This window comes from Suricata suricatta, chromosome 16 (genome assembly GCF_006229205.1).
Source record: "Suricata suricatta isolate VVHF042 chromosome 16, meerkat_22Aug2017_6uvM2_HiC, whole genome shotgun sequence".
Classification (NCBI taxonomy): domain Eukaryota; kingdom Metazoa; phylum Chordata; class Mammalia; order Carnivora; family Herpestidae; genus Suricata; species Suricata suricatta.
Genome location: NC_043715.1, coordinates 14,478,951 through 14,500,359, shown reverse-complemented (window position 1 = coordinate 14,500,359; position 21,409 = coordinate 14,478,951). Strand labels below are relative to the sequence as shown.

The 21,409-nt window shown below is 50.2% G+C and overlaps 1 protein-coding gene across 1 annotated transcript in view; it reads left to right on the top strand.

The window, feature by feature from the left end:
* The window catches only part of ZFHX3 (zinc finger homeobox 3), a 233,639-nt gene that overhangs the window by 72,289 nt on the left and 139,941 nt on the right, over nt 1-21,409 (top strand). Inside the window, exons 2-3 of the mRNA XM_029925069.1 lie at nt 3,885-6,640; nt 11,585-12,081. Of these exons, the coding sequence (XP_029780929.1) occupies nt 3,931-6,640; nt 11,585-12,081 (3,207 nt within the window). The 5' untranslated portion in view covers nt 3,885-3,930. The remainder of the gene's footprint in view (nt 1-3,884; nt 6,641-11,584; nt 12,082-21,409) is intronic.

The window sequence follows — 21,409 nt, the reverse complement described above, 5'->3', positions numbered from 1 at the left end:
CTCGCGGAGGCAACAGTTTCTTGCAGTCAGGATTCTCTGTTTTTCTTTTCTTCCCCTTTGTTTCTTTTCTTGGTTTTCTGCCAAACAGCCTCTTCTGAAAGGACCGCCTAATTAACCCTGTGCTAATTAACAATTTAAAATTACACAGTGTGACTGTTCATGTTTAATTCTCTGGGAGCTGGAGCCACAGTAGGAACCCCCGTCCCTCCCTAATAACTACATCCTGCCCCCCGCCCTGCTTCCCAGTAACTGTTGCTTTATACCCAGTCCTGTCACCTTAAAAAGCAGTGTCAGAAAACTGTCCGATTAGATCTTCTTGGTTGAAAGAGGGAGATGAATGACTTTGTTAGCGGTGGGGCCCAGGGTAATACGAAGATGTATCATTTTACACAATCTTTGGGAAGCAAAGGCTGATGCAGGGGAGCTTCCCAGGTAGGTTCCAGGGGAACTGTAACTTGTGATAGGAGCAGGTTGGGGGGTGGCCTCTTGGTGATGATGTTGGAACTTTCTGTACGAGACTACTTCTCACAGATTGAAACACTAAGAGAGAATGAGTGGGAACCAGATCATTCCTATATCTTCCCGTTGAATGTCTTACTGGGAAGATGTGCTCTTTTGTAATCTAACCAAAGTCTTAAAACCACACACACATGTACACACAGACGCCATGTTGAGTACCATACCATGGAGTCGGGAGTAGAGTGTGTCTGTGTTTGAAAAGGAACTTGGGGTCACAAGCAGCAGAAGAGAAGCAGGCTGCAGGAAGGGTGTGGATTTGTGTGCATGAGCCAGCCCTGGCGTGCGTGACAGGGGAGGAGGGGTGCAGAGCCGGAGGTGGGGTGTGGGGGTCTGAACAGAGGCTGCCGGTGGGGCTGTGTGCAAGCGCGTGGGGACCTGCTGGGTTCCCAGGCTGCCCTCTGTAACTGAAGATCATTGATTTTACGGGAAACCATGTTTACAGACAGAGTGCTGATCGACCTGCCGAGTTGACTTCTGCCTCCTTAAGTAAGAACTACCTTTTTCTTATTGACTGGCTGATAAACAGCGAGCGGGACAGCCAGAGGGTGGGAGAGTTCTGGATAGCCTGAGGTCCTGGAGCTGAAGGATTGGGCAGGTTCAAGAGGTTGCTTCATCTCTGTCAGGTACCTTCTCGGCCACCCCTTCTCTGCACCTCCCCAGAACTGGTAGGGGAAGCCAAGACTGACCCTGCTGGGTTACCTGGCAGTCCAGGCACCAAGCACGGAACGATGGCAATCTGGTGAAGATGTTGCGAAGCAGAGAGTGTCTCAAGCTTTAATGCCTGTCCCCAGGGCGTCACGATAAAATGCAGATTCTGATCTGGAGCAGGGCCTGAGAGACTGCATTTCATAGGTGCCCCGGTGAAGAATGATGCTACTTGTCCCAGAACCACACGTTGCTTAGCCAGGCTATAAACAGTGCTGCCTGATGCGGCCAGCGCGCCTTGAAAGGAGGCCCAGAGCAGGCAGCCTCCATCCTGAAGCGGGCCCTTCTTTCCCACTGGTGTCTTGCCGGCTGTCCCCACTTGCTGTGAATGAGTGATATTCTGCATGTCCTCTCATGGGGCAAATGGCACCACAGTGGGGTCATCTGTCTTTCATAGGTGGCCACAGTGCCATCCTAGTGTGACACGTTTTGCTTGGGAATAGAAAAGTTAGGAAAGTTTTTTTAAGTCCCGACCACTTAGCTGGATGGTTTGTGGAGGGGGAGGAGGTAAGAGAGAGCTGAATAAGAAAAGCCCACCAATTAATTGGTAAACGCTTGCAGGTTTCTCTGGCCTAGCCCAGGCTGGAGAGGAGATTGGCTCTGCTGTCGATACTCAAGTCCCTAGTGAAGCATCAAAGCTGTTCTCCTTTATCAATCGTGGCCTCCCCTTCCAGCATGTTCCTGTAACTTACCAAGCATTTATGACATTGATTTTACAATCGGGCTGTTAACCCTCCCGCCCCTTCAGCCTGCCAACCTTTTTGGCCTGAGCTGTCAATCAGATGTCATCTAGCCAATCAGGCGCATCCTTAAGAAGAGCCACCCTGGATTCTCACCTGTATCCCAGCTAAGCCTTCTGAAGTCCCATCGCATTTGCTGTTTGGTTTGGTCTCGTGTAGTTGAAAATCAATGTGCCTTTTTAAGGCACACAGAACTTTATAGTAATGCAGTTTGAGGTTATAAGCTTGAGAGGTTCTGTGAGTGAGTGAGTGAGTGTGTGTGTGTGTGTTTTGAACAAAGCAGGACATGCTTTTCCAAAGTTATTTCTCCAGAGACTCCTGGTGAACCTGCCTTCCCCATCTTTTCCCGAGGGGGAGCTGTTGGCTTACTGTGCAGTCAAGAATCAAGAAATAAAAAAAGAATGGGGAAGATACGGGTGGGGTGGGGAAGGAGCGAGACCAAGCCCAGCCCAAACCTTCCTCTGCCATGTATGAATGAGGGGTTGGGTGGAGAAGCAGCCAAATGTTCTCCAGGAGAGAGGTGTAGCGGGGAGGGTGGCTTGGGATTTGCAGCTCAACAGTCAGGGCCATCGGAGAGGCTGAGTTGACTTGACTGTAGGATCCCTGCCGGGACGGAAGAACTGCCCCCTCCCCGCCCCGATGATGTGGCCACAGGAGCAGAGCGATGGCGGGGGAGCTGATGCCTCCCGCCGCGGGGATGCGAAGTCTCAGAGGGCACATTCAGCTCAGTGGCACTCTGGAGTCGGAAACGGAAAAGCCCCGGGGCTGAAGGACAGCTGCTTGAGCAGCTACTAATAACTCCGAGGCAGGTGTGGGATGGGGGCCGGGGGAGCCCAGCTGCCGTCTCGGCTCGCCGCTAAGATCCCCGACAGCAGAAACCACCGCCGGTGGTGGTGGTGCCCGGGCTCCATCCAGACAGGGCACGATCGACGCTGCTGGAGGGGGAGCCGGCCCGTTGAGAGTCTTCCGAGATACGTCAAGCTCAGAGTTTGCACCATCACGTTTTTAGTGTGAAGCCAGCTCACTTGCAAGCAGGGGTGCTCTACAGGTTCGGGGGAGGGCGCGGGGATAGGAGATCTGCCATCTGTTTCACAGCGTCAGGGCGGTATTGAGCCTGTTTGTAGATGTAGCTCCTTGGTGTTACTGTTTGTGCAATGGGATGATGTTCCCCAGGCCTGCAGAGGATGGAAGCAGGCACAGGCCCTGTCGAGGGCCTGCAGAGCGTGCCTGGGCCCCGCAGGCTTGCTCTCTGAGCCATGCAGCCCTCTGTTACTTTCCTTTGAACTTCTCAAACTAGACGTTTGACCAGTAAGGGCAACAGCAGCCTGAACTCTACCTCTAAGTCAGCGAGCGCATCCCCACACAGGTTTCCCAGCCTTTCTCTGGGGGTGCAGAACCTTCCTCCTCTCGTCCGCCCCTCCCTGTGGGTGTTCCCTTGGCCCACAGACAGCGTGGGCAGCCGCCAGTGATTGGCCATCTCTATTCAGTAGGGCCACCATTCTGCGTCCTCAGCAGGGTCTGGCGAGATGCCTCGGCCCTCTTCCTCTGCTGTGGCTTGTAGCCCAGCCCCGACTTGCACTGTGCTTGCAAAGAATGGAAATTCGAACCTGTCTCCAAGGGGCGAGGAGCCTACCGTCCGAAGACGAGGAGGGAGTCTCCTGTCTGCCCCCTGTAGCCCTGCTCACGCCACGGACCCTGGCCAGCATGCCGGGGGATCCCACCCACCCTCTGCGCGTTCATTGGACGGCGTGGGGGACATGGCCGGGGTCCCTGCTGCCCTGGCAGTCTCTGTTGTGGGTGTGGACAGAAGCCTGTTAGAGTGCTCTGTGCGGGACCTAGCCTTGGCCCTCCTAACCTCTTTCCTTTCTCTCTCTCTTCCCCCTCTCTCCCTCCTCTCCTCCCCTTGCCTCCACTCTTCAGGTCCGATCCGTACTGGGTGCAATGAAAGCTCTACGCAGGCCTTACCATGGAAGGCTGTGACTCGCCCGTCGTCTCGGGGAAGGACAATGGGTGCGGTGTCCCTCAGCACCAGCAATGGACTGAACTCAACAGCACCCACCTCCCCGACAAACCCAGTAGCATGGAGCAGTCCACAAGCGAGAACCACGGGCCCCTGGACAGCCTGAGGGCCCCCTTCAATGAGCGCCTCGCGGAGAGCACTGCCTCGGCCGGCCCCACCGCCGAGCCCGCCGGCAAGGAGGTCAGCTGCAACGAGTGCTCGGCCTCCTTCGCCAGCTTGCAGACCTACATGGAGCACCACTGTCCCAGCGCGCGCCCCCCGCTGCCCCTGAGGGAGGAGAGCGGGAGCGACACCAGTGAGGACGGGGACGAGGAGAGTGATGTGGAGAACCTGGCTGGGGAGATCGTCTACCAGCCCGACGGCTCGGCCTACATTGTCGAGAGCCTGAGCCAGCTGACCCAAAGCGGGGGCGCCTGTGGCAGCGGCAGCGGGCCCCCCCCCTCGCTCTTCCTGAACTCTCTCCCCGGGGCGGGGGGCAAACAAGGGGACCCTTCTTGTGCTGCACCAGTCTACCCACAGATCATCAACACTTTCCACATAGCCTCATCCTTCGGGAAATGGTTTGAGGGCCCAGACCAGGCTTTCCCGAATACCTCAGCCCTGACGGGGCTAAGCCCTGTCCTGCACAGCTTCCGCGTGTTTGACGTGCGACACAAAAGCAACAAGGATTACCTGAACAGCGATGGCTCCGCCAAAAGCTCCTGCGTATCCAAAGATGTTCCCAACAACGTGGACCTGTCCAAATTCGATGGCTTTGTGCTCTATGGCAAGAGGAAGCCCATCCTGATGTGCTTCCTGTGCAAACTGTCCTTCGGGTACGTCCGTTCGTTTGTGACCCACGCGGTGCACGACCATCGAATGACCCTGAGCGAAGACGAGCGGAAAATTCTTAGCAATAAGAACATCTCCGCTATCATCCAAGGGATTGGCAAAGACAAGGAACCCCTTGTAAGTTTTTTGGAACCAAAAACCAAAAACTTTCAACACCCTTTAGTTTCTACGGCTAACCTCATAGGCCCCGGACACAGTTTTTATGGGAAATTTAGTGGCATTCGGATGGAAGGGGAGGAGACCCTCCCAGCCGGCTCCGCTGCCGGCCCTGAGCAGCCCCAGGCTGGTATCTTGACCCCCAGCACCCTCTTGAACCTTGGCGGGCTCACCAGCTCGGTCCTGAAGACCCCCATTACCTCAGTCCCCCTGGGGCCTCTGGCCTCCAGTCCTACCAAATCCTCAGAGGGCAAGGATTCTGGGGCAGCAGTAGGAGAGAAGCAAGAAGTGGGCGATCCGGATTGTTTCTCCGAGAAGGCAGAGCCAGCCGAGGAGGAGGCGGAGGAGGAAGAGGAGGAGGAAGAGGTGGAGGAGGAAGAGGAAGAGGAGGAGGAAGAAGAGGAGGAGGAAGACGAGGGTTGCAAAGGACTCTTTGCAAGCGAGTTGGACGACGAGCTGGAGGACAGGCCCCACGAGGAGTCTGGGGCTGCGGCAGGCAGCAGCAGCAAAAAGGACCTTGCTCTCTCAAACCAAAGCATTTCTAACTCCCCCTTAATGCCTAATGTGCTCCAGACCCTGTCGAGGGGCACAGCTTCTACTAGTTCTAATTCTGCTTCTTCCTTTGTTGTCTTTGATGGTGCGAACAGGAGGAATCGTTTAAGCTTTAACAGTGAGGGCGTCAGGGCCAATGTGGCAGAGGGCGGCAGGAGGCTGGACTTTGCTGACGAAAGTGCCAATAAAGACAATGCCACAGCACCAGAACCAAATGAAAGCACAGAGGGCGATGATGGGGGCTTTGTCCCCCATCACCAGCACGCTGGCTCCCTCTGCGAGCTTGGGGTTGGGGAATGCCCCTCGGGGAGCGGCGTGGAGTGCCCCAAATGCGACACGGTCCTGGGCTCCTCCCGCTCGCTGGGCGGCCACATGACCATGATGCATTCTCGTAACTCATGTAAGACACTTAAGTGCCCCAAGTGCAACTGGCACTACAAGTACCAGCAGACACTGGAGGCTCACATGAAGGAGAAGCACCCGGAGCCAGGGGGCTCCTGTGTCTACTGCAAAAGCGGGCAGCCCCACCCTCGGTTGGCACGAGGTGAGAGCTACACATGTGGTTACAAGCCTTTCCGCTGTGAGGTGTGTAACTACTCCACAACTACCAAAGGCAACCTCAGTATTCATATGCAGTCCGACAAGCATCTCAACAACATGCAGAACCTGCAGAACGGAGGGGGGGAGCAGGTGTTTAGCCACTCGGCCGGGGCGGCGGCTGCAGCAGCGGCAGCGGCTGCCGCTGCGGCCAACATCGGCAGCTCCTGTGGGGCCCCCTCGCCCACCAAACCAAAAACCAAACCCACCTGGCGGTGCGAGGTGTGCGATTACGAGACCAACGTGGCCAGGAACCTGCGCATCCACATGACCAGCGAGAAGCACATGCACAACATGATGCTGCTGCAGCAGAACATGTCCCAGATTCAACACAACCGCCACCTGGGCCTCGGCAGCCTGCCCTCGCCCGCCGAGGCCGAGCTTTATCAGTACTACCTGGCCCAGAACATGAACCTGCCCAACCTGAAGATGGACAACACTGCCTCGGACGCCCAGTTCATGATGAGTGGATTTCAGCTGGATCCCACGGGGCCCATGGCCGCTATGACGCCTGCTCTAGGTGAGGCTGACTCCGTGTTTGTTTGTTCTGGTGACTTGAGTTTAACTGGGGAGAACTGAGAATGGACTGCGGTCCTGTGGATTCGGCTGATGCTGATTTTCTCCAGAGTGGTGGTGCGTAAACTTGAGTGTCTGACCGTCGGGTGTTTCTCGCAAGGACCCCTTGTGTAATTGTGGGGGATTGTATGTATTCAGCAGACCCACGGTTATACTCCGGCTGCACGGGCTGGGATTAAACTTGAGGGGTTTCCTCTTGTTTTTGGCTTCTGGTCAACTTCCCTTTCTCTTCCCATCTTTTCTTCCTTCATCTCTTTCTCAATTTGAAAATCGCCCGAATTATCTGAACTTCTGGATTCCATTAAATATTTACCATAATCTACAGGAAACTGCCAGTTCAAGTAGTAAATAGGGACGATCTTCTCCGTAAGAGCAACTCAAAACTGTAGCGTACCTTATTCGGGTAACCGAAGGCTGGTTCTGTGCTGAGCAGGGAACCATCCAGATACACTTCACAAAGTTCTCCAGTGTGTTCATGAGGATCTTGATGAAAGAGATGCGTTCCTTTTTGTTTTGTTTTGTGTGAGTTGTCACTGTTAAGTGTAGTTGGGAATTACAGTGCCTGGGGCACTGTAAAGAGTGGTGTGCTAGATGAAAAGTGAATACATTCTAAAATTGTACATCAAAGAAAGCTGAGTTCTAATATCTGTAAGATGCTGGTTAATGGAGCCTTTGTTGGCTGTGAATAAACAACCCATGTTAGAGAAGGTGAGTTGACTGTGTGGGGACAGCAATTAAACCAACTGGCTTAATTGACCTAGAATCAGATCAAGAGGATAGGATTTGAATGCCAAAAACAATGAGTCTTTGCATAAAAAGAACCATGGTCACTTTTGGGGCAGAGCCTCTATAGCAAGAGAATGTACAAATCGCTTCCACAAGGACCAGTGTGATGGGGGCTGTTCTTGCCCACCCCGCCTGTGTCTCACGGGCACTGCCTGGTCTCTGCCCGCTGACCCCGCTAATCTCGTGGGACCAGTGGTGCCGGCCTGGATTAAGCAGTACTCCCTGACTGACAAGGGCATAAGTTGTTCTCAGCAACAAAGTGTGAGCAGGAACTTTTATTCTGGCAGGGTTTAGGTTAATGCCAGGGGCCAAGCCTCTCCAGTTGGCATGTCTTCGTATGGTGTTTTAGCGCTAATTGCTGCTGCTGAGTTATATTTCATAGCATTTAATTTGTTTTTCCTGCTATGTGTTTAAATTTGAATCCTTACTACTTTAATCTTGTTTTCTGTTTTGGAATATTGACCTGTGGATCCTTTATTACCAAATGATTCGAAGATGTTTTACCAACTGGTTAATAATGGATGCACAGGGATCAATCATCTTGTCTGTCCCCAGAGTGAACCACAGGGTTCCACACCAAGGGATGGCATCATACTGTAAGATTTCCTCTTCTTCTTCTTCTTCTTTTTTTTTTTTTAAAGCCTATGGGAATTGAGGTTTTTTTTCATCTGGAGATTTAAAATCTTGGGGAGGCAGGTTTTGGAGTAAATCAAATATAATGTAGGTGGAATGAAGACACAGAAAATGGATAGGTTCATACTGGGTCAAAGTGAGATCTTTTTAATTACGTTGAAAACCAGTAATTCTGACTAAGACTTGAATTAAGTGGTAGAAAAATACTTTGCTTTCACACATGTGTCTGTGAGTCTGCGGGGCATCATGTATCATGGGCATATGCAGATGGAAAAGAACTCATAGAATAAATCCCTGTGTTCTGGACCTCCATAGCAGATCCATATTTTATTTCTTAAACAGACTAGAGCGTTTCCTTCTAAGGACTTTTTCCAGGTCAGCCAAGCAAAGGCCCTTGAGTTTTTCAGGGTTATTGCTTATCAGCCAAGGTAAGTCTCTGGAAACCTTCTGTGCCCTTGGTCCAGAAGAGTTGCTGAGATGGAGTGAGGGTCCCAGATCCTCTATCCTGGAAGCCTGAGAGGGTGTGGGTATGAGAGCGCGTGTCCAGAGGACTTAAGGTGTAGGTCGTAGGACTCCCGTGGAAGTGAGTATATGCAAATGTGAAAGAGCCAAAACATGAAGTCCTGTCTGCAGCTCTGCTGATCTTTCTTGAAGCCGTTTGTGAGAAGGCTGTAGGTGTTCTTAGATATTACTGGGCTCTCTAGGGGGGGAGCATGTTTCTGTGAAATACATTCCTGCTTACAAAGTTATTGTTCTCATACGTCTTTTGACAGAACCTTCTTTTTAGTGATACCAAACAGATGCTGCTTCTGGGGAGGCTTTCTTTCTGGAGGGCTTTAAGGAGAGGGCTGGCACCCTTTGGTCTGGTCTGGTTGGATTTTGCTGCCATTTGTAGATAAGATACTAGGCTCGAAGCTCTCTGAATATCCTTCCAGACGTCCCTTTAGATGACGAAGCTCAGCACAGCACAGAGAAACAGGTAGCCGGAGCATCTGCTCTCCCAGGTGGCGACTGGCAGTAGAGCAGCTGTATAGATTTAAAAGGCCCTCCACTTCTGCCTTTGAGTCTAGAACGTGTCTTTAAATGCATGGGCCTCTCTGGTGGTGTGCTGATGGGCGGGCTCTTGTGCCCGGGTGTAAATTCTAGTGTCTAGTGTTAGACTTGGGTGCGTGTGGGGAGGTGCCCCCCTCCCCCCAAGATGATGGTCTCTCTGGTGTAACTTCAAGAGTAAACACTTGCTGAGTTCTCACGTACAAGGTCGCTCTTCCTAACTTCCTGAGAAATGAGTGAGGTCCTACCACTTCCTGGAGGCTGAATTAGTTCCTTCTAGCTCTACAAATCTGTAGGATTCTGAGCCCTGCGTTCGTCCCTCCACGGTAGAGTTCTTGGAGGGAGTTTTGGCTTGCCTGTCACCTTCATTCCACGGCTTCTCTGTGTCTGTCTTTGATTTGCATTTCAAGAGCTCAGAATGGGAATAGGGACTTATTTCCTCTGTGTGTTCGAGGATTTCTCATTTTTACTCAGGCATCCAGCAAGTGACAGCTGAATTTCTCTTTAGAGCAATATTGATGTGCTGAGGTTAAATTTAAAAAGTGGAGAAGATTTGTGCTTCAGGTGGTTGGCATCAGAAACAAATATATGTTTGCTCCTTGTCTTACCCTCTGGGCAGTTTCCGCTTTTACTGAACACCGAGTATGTTTCATGGATGCTACCTGGCCTTTGTGCCCATTAAGGGACGGAGCTTTTAGATTCCCCCCCGCCTCCTCTCTTTCTCTCTTGTCCTGAAAAGAATGTTTTAGTTAAGGCTCCTCTCACTGGGGGAGATGGCAGTGGAGAAGACAAGCAGAAAGCTTCCTGAGCCTTCTGGAATGCATGTGTGAAAGATTTCTGTGGCTTGCTAGATCGTCCACAGGCTTCACACAGCCAGTCAGCTCGGTGAAACCTCCTAACTGGTCTTCTCATTAGAGGTGCCTCATGTAGCATAAATAAGAAAATCATTAAAAAAAATCTTTTATTTGGTTAGGTGGTAACTTGGATTGTAATCAGTCATTAAAAAAAACCAAACCAAACCAAACCTAAGGCCAAGCACATGTAAAAGTTCAAGTCTGCGTATCAATCGGGGAGGGGCAGGGGAAGACATGATAGCTCACGTGTGCGTGTGTTTGAGGGAGAGGCAGAAAATAGAAGCCAGCGCTCAGTGGTCTGCCTGACTGTATGCTGCTGGGTAATGGAGAGAAGGCTGCTCTTTCCAAGCCTTCTTTGCGGTATAAATAAGAGCTTGCAGTGTGAATTTCCCAGTGGCAGATGAGAGCTCATCCCCGCCTTGTGCAGGGCACTGAGGGGCTGAAAAACAGCCAGGGCGAGGAAGGCAGAGAAGAGCTTTCTCAGACCCTTTTTGGGGACTGTGAACTGACCTTTGCATTTCATGGCCCATCTGATCGACTTCCTGAACCTGTAACATTCTGGTTCCCCTTTCCCCTTGTCCTGCACAGCATCTGTGTGGGGGGCTAGGCACTCTCTAGAAGTTCGGCCAGGAGAAGCCTGGACCCCTGCCCTAAAGAGGCGATGCCCTGGTGGGGCCACCAGGCAGCATGTGGCTCTGCCTGTGGCTGATGACGAAGGAGAATGTGACGTGTCCCGTTGCAGACCTAACGTTTCATGCACTGTGGGGGCTCAGAAAAGGGGACTGATTGTATTCTTGGGGACATGTGGGAGGAGCCGGCGCAATTGACAGGCAGGTAGAATATTGACCCGCAGGGCATGATGAGGAATAGGGAGACCGGCCCCTGAATCTCAGATTTAGAGCTGTACTCGCCACCGCTGGAGTCACTCGCCACCTGTGGCTATCTGAATTAAATGAATTAAAAATAAATAAAATAAAAAAGTAAGTCGCTTGCTTATAACTTTGCTGTATTCCAAGTGTTCACCAGCCACATGTGGGTAGTGACTAGCACACCAGCCAGTGCAGGTACAGCCTGTGTCCATCACTGCAGAAGGTTCTGTTGGGCAGTGCTGCTTTACATACATTCGGGGCCGGATTCTGCTCTACCACGAAGGCTTCATCTCTTAGATTGCAGCTGTAACTCACTTGCAACATCAGTGGTCTGGAGTTTCAGATTCTGTTATGTCTAGTGAATGATGCTTATTCCTATCTTTTCGTGGATCGGAGTGAGGGACCAGATTAAAATATTCCAGGGATTGTGATTCTAGGTGTTCTTTTCCAAAGCGGGGGTAAAAACATAAAGCGTTTTGCAAATTTCAGAATGTCCACAGGAAAGATCTGAATGCACAATGTTGATTTGGGGGGAGGGGCGGGCGGCGGCAGTGTTTCCAGTTAGTACCACTTGTAACCATTGAAACGGGATCATTTTTCTCCTGGAACCTGGGCTGGGGTCAGGGAGGCTGGGTGGTGCCTCAGCCGCAGCTGTGAGCCTGGCCGCTGACGCTCTTCCCCTCTCCTTCCCCACAGTGGGCGGTGAGATCCCCCTAGACATGCGCCTCGGGGGCGGGCAGCTGGTGTCGGAGGAGCTGATGAACCTGGGCGAGAGCTTTATCCAGACCAACGACCCGTCCCTGAAGCTCTTCCAGTGTGCTGTGTGCAACAAGTTCACCACGGACAACCTGGACATGCTGGGGCTGCACATGAACGTGGAGCGCAGCCTCCCGGAGGATGAGTGGAAAGCCGTGATGGGGGACTCCTACCAGTGCAAACTCTGCCGCTACAACACCCAGCTCAAGGCCAACTTCCAGCTGCACTGCAAGACGGACAAGCACGTGCAGAAGTACCAGCTGGTGGCCCACATCAAAGAGGGCGGCAAAGCCAATGAGTGGCGGCTCAAGTGTGTGGCCATCGGCAACCCTGTCCACCTCAAGTGCAACGCGTGTGACTACTACACCAACAGCCTGGAGAAGCTTCGGCTGCACACGGTCAACTCCAGACACGAGGCCAGCCTGAAGCTGTACAAGGTGAGCCCCGGGCTGCCTCCGGAAGGCATGCCTCGCGTCTCTGTGTGCTGGGGACGGGGGACGGGCTGTGTCATGGCGGGGCTGGCAGCTGGATGGTAACCTGGTGTCAGAGGGGAGTTGGTCTCTACTTCCTGCCAAAGCTGCGATGTGGTGGCAGCTTCTGGTACCTGAAGGTTGTCTTGGAGAGATGCCCGTTTCAGAGGGCCGGTCTTGGTGACAGCAGCCTGATACTTCCGCATCGACGATGTCTTTACAATTGGCATTTTTCACCTTGCAGTTGTTAGTTGTGGCGTTTGTGTGTCCTCGTGCTCCTGTGCTGTCCCTTTCTCCTGCACGCTCGTGTTCTCCCTTTCCATCTTGTCCACACCCCATATCCCTTCGTCTTTTCTCTCCTGAAAGCCTCTGGAGGCCGTAGTTCATTTGTGTGTTGATTGATTTGTTCATTCATTCATCCATTCATTTGTTCATTCATCCATTCATTTGTTCATCCATTCATCAAGTACATATTGAGCACCTCCTGTATTCCAGGTGCTGTTCTGGGCATGTGCCCACTTCCACGCACAAAACAGACAAAAAAAATCCTGCCCTCAGAGCGCTTCCATTCCTTGCAGGGAGATGGGTGATAAATACAATGAATAGTTGACTAGAATAGAAAAACTAGAAGTTCCCAACATACTGTTGGGAAAATTAGAGTCAGTTAAAGGGCTCCTTTGTTCTTCTTCCCTTTGCTTCCTTGTTCTGTCCCCCTTTCTTTTCCTCGTGTTTGCATTTCCCCTTCTTTCCCCTGGGCTGCTTCCATCCTCTTCTTCTCCCTCTGTCTCCCCTCTCCTTCCCTCCCGACCACTCCTCTCTTTGCCTCCCTCCTTCTCTCCGTCCCTCTCAGGTCTTTCTCTCACTCCATAGATGGTAATGGTGAGGAGGAGGTGCTCAGATACTGTAAATAGTCCTTTCACTTGCGAGGCAGAATTGCTCCAGACGTTTCTATTGATTTTCACTGGACTTAAAGCCTCACCTTTTTCTCTAATCATCCCATAATGGCTTTAGTATGAACAGTCAGGTACAAATCGCCATAAATCTGCCCAGCCTCCTCCCACACGCCTTCCATACCCTTACTCTCTCTTTGCATTTTCCTCCCTTTTATTATCAGCCTCCCTTCTTTCCTTTCACGCCATTTCCCACATCTTCGGGGCTTCCCACATCTTTGAGGCCAGGGGGCGTTTGTGTTGACCCTGAACTAGTTTTAATCCCCTTTCTACTCCTGGTGATTTTAAAGGGAGACTTCAAATAGGAAGACTTTAGGTCCTTTCCCCATATCAGTCTCTGTCGAGATTGATAACTATAATTCCTTTTATAATTGCTCATTTTCAGCTTGGTGAGAGGCCTGGTTAGAGTGGATGAGAAACCTTTAGGGAAAGGAAGAGAAAGCAGAAGTGAAGCAGTGGGAATAGAGGGTTCTGGAATTGTCTGGCGACTGCAGCCTGGACGGGCTGGCATGTGCAGGGGGGAGGTCTGGACACCAGGCGGCTAACCCCCGGCTGTGAGTCGGCAAGAACCTCCCTGGAGGCTGAGTTTTGTGTCCCTGTTGACAGCAAAGGCTCCTGGTGTTGAGTTTCAGTTAGTAGCCAAAGGTGGTGCTAATTGTGGTCAAGAAAACCTGATGGAAAACATGAAGGAAAAACTATTTCCTAAGGGCCCGACTGAGCAGAACTAGTGTGGAGCACTCCCCATGGCCGTGGAAGACTGTCCGCACTGTTGATGCAGGTTGTTTAGAGGGGACAGGAAGCTGTCCTCTTCCGTTTGGGGGAAAAGGCGTTTAGATGGATTATAAAACCTGCACGGAGGCGATGAACTTTCCATGCTTCACCCTCCAGGAACAGTGTGCCATGCCCTTGTCTTTGCTTCTGAAGGGCCTGGGGCCTGGAGGATTCTCTAAGATTGTCTTTTTTTTTTTTGGTCCCCCAGAATGCCTTCACGTGTCACACCTAACGAGTCCAGTTCAGGCAGTTTCCAGAGTGGATGGCAGAAAGCCATTTGTGTGTTTCCATTTGTATTTTGCTGAACTATGGACACGCATCCTCCCTGGCCTCGCTCCTCCCGCCCCCTTGAATTTAAAGGATGGAGAAAAGTCCTGGTCATAAAAGGCAGTGCAGGGGGAAGGGCCATGCTCTTGGGGTGCAGGATAGAACTGGGGGACCAGCACCGAAAGAAGGCCCCAGACAGTGCCCTTGGTCGACACAACCCCAGGGGTGAATGTCCCCCATATTCGGAGCAGAATTCTGTGTGTCAGGAGCCGTAGGTCATTAGTCTGGTCTCATTAGTCGTTGGGTAATGAATGTCCCTTGGCTTGCTGTGGCTCTGCTGTGGGGGTGGGGAGCTCTCTCACCCACCCCCGAGTGACACAGAGAAGGGCTTCTTCCAGCGCTTGCGCCGAGCCTTTCTGTCCTGCAGTGTGGTGAAGACAGACTCGCCCTGCCGCCCAGGGGGCACACTGTCTCAGGGTGTCACAAGTCCATAGATTTGGGGTGGGGACTGGAGGTGGTTGGGAGTCAGTTTTTCTCTAGGCACTGGTGTGGCCTGTAGTAAATGGAGATTGATTGCATGTGATTTTTCCTCTTGCTAATGTAATCCATTAGCCCAGCACATGCATAATCAGTTTAGAGCACAGTTAACTGGATGTAATCGAGTTCTTTACTGTCCGCTAGAGAAACAGCTCCAGATGCTGCTGACCTGGGGAGGGCACCAGGCTTCTCACACACAGCCCTCCTTGCTCTCCCTACTCACCCCTTCCCCACATCCCACCCTGGGCCCCCCAACCTGTCCTGGTCCCCACCCTGCCCCATCCTGGTGCCTTGGCAAATTAGACCTCATTTGGTCAGTGAAAGTCCCCAACTTGCTTTGTGCTGCACCTGCTCCAGCAGCCATGGTGCCCTGGACTTCCTAATGGGTCTCCCAACCCTCTCTTTCAACCGAGGTCTTTATTCCCTCCTCTTCCTTTTTCATGTTGGAGGAGCTGGAACAGCTGTCTCAGGAGATGCAAGCAGAGGCGTAGCTTTCTGGTTTGTCATCTGACCTCACACCAGTCCAGAGTCCCTTCTCTTGGTGTCATAAGTGCTGGGATGTACATTGCTGTGTTAACACTGAGCTGTCTGAAAGTGTGAGAGAATTTCCAGTCTGGACTGAGAGAGGGTTTCGTTAATCCTGTACCCCCACCCCACCTCCCTAGAGAAGAACAGAAACAAACCAAAAACCCCAGTGATATTATCACCCTTGGCTTGCGTGGAATTGTCAAGCTGTGGTTGTGTGAGAGCAGTTTTTCACTGCAGATTGATGTCCAGTGAATTCGTCCCCCCTGCATCCTAGAAGTGGAGGGGAGTTTGGAGGGGGTGGGGGCTAGAGAGCCTCAGGCTGTTCCTTTTCTCTGGGCCTCCAGGTCACTTTTGACACACTCATGATTGATTTCCTCGAGTGGGTTTTTTGTGGGTGTCGGGCTCTGGTCCAGCCCCTAGTGGTCCGTGGCCCATGTGCTCACCCCTGCCGTGATGGGGCCCTATGGTTGGTCGGCCCAGTGGGAAGGGCCAGCAGCCCCAGTCCAGCTTTGAGGCTGGGCTCTTGGTGTCTGTCTGTAGTGATTCATCTGAGCAAGAATGGAAGTCTGTTGAGGAAAAGGTACTTGTCTCTCATTGCTGCTTGAGCTCCAGAACTTGACTTCCACTCCTTTCTTTCTGCTTTCCCTTGGGAATGGATCACTCCTGTCTTTGGAGACCTGCTCGCTCTGCCACTCCTTGCACTTGGAGAGATGTGGGGTGCCTTTGCTTACCTTAAACAAGGGAGTGGCAGGTGCTGACAGGTGCCTGCCTCCCACTCTCCTCCGAGCCAGCGTAGGTCCCGAGTCCACAGGGTGTGTGGGTTCACAGCTGGTGTGGGCCCTCATGTGTTTATCTGGACTCCCTGCTGTGTGGTGTCCATGGTGAGCTCCCTACAATTTGTAGTGTCTTCTGCTTGAGGGAGGAGAGTGCAGAGAGGACAGGTGGAGATCAGTGTACACCTGTCAGCTGTTGGGATCTGCTTTTCCCTTTGATATTTTTCTTGACCCGAGAATCACTGGACTGGGAATCCATCACCTTTGGCAGGTGGATTAAGAACTGCCACTTCCCCCCCCCCCCCCCCCCCCCCCCCCCCCCCCCCCCCCCCCCCCCCCGAGAATCTGTTACTCACAGAGTTCCCAGCTGAGGTGCCTTTGATTAAACCAAACTTGAAGGTTTCATATTAATCTTAAATTATACACAAAGGAGGTCCTCTCCCATGGCATTGGGTCTGGGCCCCATGTGAGCTGCCTTGGGCCAGCTGGGCACACAGTGAGACACCGGCTCTACTTGGCTTAAAGTAGACCTAGAGTGTGGTACCAGTTGACTGAAAACACACACCCACGTTCTCCACATAGTGGACTTTAACATTTGCCACCCTGCTGGGATTCTGTCAGACTCTGAGAATCCACCTCCTCAGTTCTTTCCCAGGATCATCAGCTTACTGGGACTCTCTCCCACCAGGGCCACAAATTCACCACAGGGTGGATGGACAGATCAGAAGGTGTACAACAAATCTGACAAAGATTTCCTCTTCCGTCTGCATTCTTCATGCTCCTTGTACACCTGGGGGGCAGACTGTCGTGCTTCGTGCCTGTGGGTGGTGCCTGGTAGCCTTTGTCTTGCTTGGGAAGCAGTGTGGATCCTCTGGGGAGCCCCTCCTCCCTCGCTGCCCTCCTCCCTGCCCAGGCCACCATGTTTGAAGCGCTTGGTCCAGTGTCATCTGGTTTGCATTGCCATTCTGAAACTAGTTTCTTCAAACCTTGTTTTCTCATTAGGTTGACTTATTTTTTTTTTTATTTTTTTTTTTTAGTGCATACTTTTGCTGCCTTCTTCCCATACCTTGTGCCTTCATCCAAAAATGAAAGGAGGCGGATGTTTTCCTATGGTTGATTCAGGCGGTGTGAAAAGCCAGATGTTTTGGTAAACTTTAGCCCATTTAGTTCTCCATGCCCTCTGTCTCCTAGGCTAGCAGGGCATCTGAAGTTCATTTCCCTTCCTTGATTTTCGGGCTCACGGATGTGGGCCCCCTGGTCATTCCTGGAGAGCCTGGGTTGGCTCTGGTGGGATTTCTGACCACCAGTTAACTTAAAGGAGACTCTAGGAAGATGGAAAGGTCAGATCTTTTTAGGAGGGAGTGTTTGCGCCGTGACACAGTTGGTTCATCATTCATTGCTGTAGTAACTGGCCAGCATGTGGCACGGGAGCGAAAACGGCCAGTATGTTGCCAGGTGGGCATTGTGAGTGGTAGACATGTCTCTGCAGAGGTTCCTTGTGTCCTTTCCTGTTAGAACCATCCCACCCACCGTGATCTGAATCCACGCCCCGCCCTCCCCCACGAGAGTAGAATTTCATTCAACACGTCCATTCAGCTGATTGGCTGGCTCTATGCACAAGCTTTGCCTGGATCCCTCGGGTGATAGTGTCATGCACGCCCTCATGTCAAGAAGGTAAGGTCAGTGTTACCTTCATGCGTTAGATGCCACGTCACAGAACTGAGATCTTATTAGATGTGCCTAGTTTAAAAAAGTCCAGTCCTAACTACGCTACCATTGAACAACCGTAACACTTGCTGTAGCACTTTTTTTTCCCCAAATGATTTTAATATTTTTGTCTAGTTTTTATTTTTCCCTTTTTAAGTCTTTTTTGTGCATGGTAAAGAGCTGATAAGACCCTTTTAGGATATTATTGTATTCTTAATTATTTCTTACTAGACTAGCATTCCATGTTTGTCTCAAGTGTAAGCTACTAATAAAATGTGGATTACTTATATTTTATGGTAAAATAGTATGGATAATCTATGTTCACTGTAGAAAATTTGGAAAATTCAGGGAAGCACAGGAGAAAATACCTATCAACCCAATTCTTTTGTGCAACAGTGTATTTTTATTTCCTTCCTTTTGTGTATAGCAGGCATTCTACAGAACTGGAATGTGTGTGGTATAGTATTGTACCTGTCATATCTTATAATATCTTAAAATATTTTTCAATAATTTTTAAATTATTTATTTATTTATTAAAATTTATTTTTGATATAGAGAGAGATAGAGCATTAGAGGGGGAGGAGCAGAGAGAGGAGGAGACACAGAACCAGAAACAGGCTCCAGGCTCTGAGCTGTCAGCACAGAGCCTGATGCGGGGTTCAAACCCACGAACATGAGATCTGACCTGAGCCAAAGTCGGAGGCTTAATAACGACTGAGCCACCCAGGCGCCCCTAAATTTTTTTTAATGCTTATTTACTTTTGAGACAGAGAGAAAGAGAGACAGAGAGAATGAGCAGGGAAGGGGCAGAGAGAGAAGGAGACACAGATTCCAAAGCAGGCGCCAGGCTCTGAGCTGTCAGCATAGAGCCAAATGTGGGGCTTGAACTCATGAACTGTGAGATTATGACCTGAGCTGAAGTTGGATGCTCAACCGACTGGGCCACCCTGGCGCACCAGTTTTTCAGTAATTTTTTAAATGTAATTCCTTTTTCTCCACTCCAACTCTGCTGTCCAGAAACAAATCACCGTGAGGTTTAGATTATATGCTTTGAAGCTTTTTTCTATGCTTATGGTGATACAAATGTATGCATGCACATACTGTTCCACTAAAAAAGCTTTACAGACCCAGCTTGTGCGTTCACACAGCTTACTGTCACGAGAATCATTTAGCTCAGCACAAGCAGACCGAGTTCACTCTTGTATATGGCTCCATAGTATTCCATGTAGGAACTGTCAGGAAGGCTTGCCTTTGGACACTCCACAGGTTTACCAAAATTGTCATGTCCTTTGCTACAGATTTACCAAAAATTGTCATGTCTTTTCAACTTAGGACTTGTAAATTAAGAAAAAAAACCTAGCATTTTAGAAAAAATCAGGATAGAGTCGGTTTTGTGCCAAGAAGAAGAGAAACAGTAAAAGTCTCATTGACGAACAAGGTTGTTTGCCCTGGTTCAATATTAGAGACCGCAAGATAGGGGACAGCTGTGTGCCTCTACGTCTCTAGGCTTGTGCTGTCCCAGGAAGCGGGATTGCTGATTCCAGGATATGATTAATGCCGACAGACACTTTTTCCTGTGACAGTTTTATCCACTCCCTGTTAGGTTATGCTCAGACCCCCCTGCAGTGACCGCCATGATACTACTTTTCTGTTTTCCTCAGATTGGCAAACTGGTTGTCGCCTGGGTCTCCCTAATTATTAGAGATGGTGAACATTCTTTCGTGTATTTATTGTCCCCTTTGTGTTTCTTCGGGAGATTTTCTGTTCACCGCCTTTGCCCTTTGATTTTCTTGATTTGTTCCTTTTCCTGCTTGATTGGCAAGAGCTCCTGGTTCATCAGGGCTGACAGCCCTCACTGTGCTGGGGATGCTGTAGCAGTTTCTTCTGGCCCTTGGTCCATCTTTAACATGTAGGACATACTCATTTGTATGATGTCCATTCTATGCATCTTTTTCTTTATGTTCCTAGCTTTTCTCTTTTCCCCGGAAGGCTTTCTCTTCGAAGTATTGTGAAATTATAAAAATAACACCTATACAGTGTTTATTACAAACCGGGTGCTGCCACTCTAGCTTTATGCACATTAATTGATTTAATCATCTGTGGATTAGCCTGTTTTCAAGTGGGGAAAGCAAGGCAGAGGGAGGTTACAAAGGTCACAAGTTAGTGAGTGTTTGAGTGAGCGTTCAAACCCAAACAGGTTGGCACTATAACCAATACTTTCTTCAATACTTTTTCCTTCTGTTTAAGGTTTGAATCTGTAAGGAAAATATTTTGTGTGTGGCACATTGGAGGCCTCGGTTTTTCTGTATTGTGATTTAGGACTGTATTTTCTTTCAAAGTGGACGGTTGATCGTCCAGCAATTTCTTCAATAACTGTCCTGCCCTGACTGATGAGGAAAGCCATTTTTATCGTCCCTGTTTCTCTAAATCTTACAAAGCCGATTTAGATCAGTGTGAACGTATTTACAGAGTACTGTTTGTCGAAAGCATTGTGGAAGGAGAAGAGGGAACAGAGGTAGACAGTTCCCTTTTCGTGGCATGTGAAGTCCTGTGGATGAAGTTTCTTCCTCCGACCTTTTCCTGTCTCTCTCCCGCATATCCCCCAGCGTGAAATTTCTTGGTTTAATGACCTTCGTCAGTTTCACTAGGATGAAGGAGACTCCAGGAGAGAGGACGGTTTGAGAGAGGAGCCGAGTTTCTTTTTGTTCCTTAATGGAGACTGGGTCTCCCCATTGGTCTTTAAAATACATAAATAAATAAAGACAAAACAAATACTGAAACTTCAAGAAGTTCCCTTTTCTGAAGTTCTTATTCGGATGACCAGGAGACAGTGCGGCTCTGTCGACGTGTTTCTGGTATGAACTGTCCTCAACCAGTGGTGATAAGTCTCCTTTTGGATTCCAAAGGTGCGCTGCTTCCTGACTCAGCCGGAGGAGCAAGAAGGTCTAATTTCAGATAATCTAATAACTGCCACTTTGTCAGAATATTTGAAAGCATCCACCCGCCCTGAGTCCTCAGGACCAAAGCCCTAGATCTTCTTCTGAGAGGAAAAATCTCTAACCGTCAGCCCTCTCCAGCCACGTGGAGAAAGAAGTCACACTGGGGGGATGCTTTCTGCAAATGTCCTAGGGGCCCTCTGTAACCCTGAGGAGGATTTTGCCGTGAAGATTCCATTGCCTCCGCGTTCCAACACGGTGCCTGTGTTCCTGCTGTTCTAGGTAAACCCAGTCTGGCAGGAAGGCCAGTTTCCAGTCCTTCCAGCTTGCTGAAGACCTGGTCTAAAAGGGCAGATTTGAATACATTTAGTACCAACAGGTGTTTCTGGCTTTGGTTTTGGTTTGTTTTGAAAGGGAAATTGTGAAGGAACAATTAAGCATTGTCAGGAACACTGTCAGGAGCACGCCTGAGTTTCTAAATAATTACATAATATGCCTGAACCATGGTCTTTATTCTGTTCTCGACATAACTGGAAACTACAAATGCCATGTGAGTGTAGGGCAAGAATGGCTGTTAATCTGAAAACCAGCACCGAGTCATTTCATACTTTAATAAAATTAGGTTTCCAGCTGTTTTTTTTTTTTTTTTTAAATAACCAGCATATGGGGTGAAAGGTAAAAATGTTGGACTGAAAATCTGTTGCTCACAGAAATGGTGGAAGTTATTGAAACCAGGGGGACATTAGGGTGGTGACCCTGGGGGGCATGGAAACAATCACAGTGGAAGCCTCCAGGTAGAGTCACCAACTTTAGCAAATAAAAATGT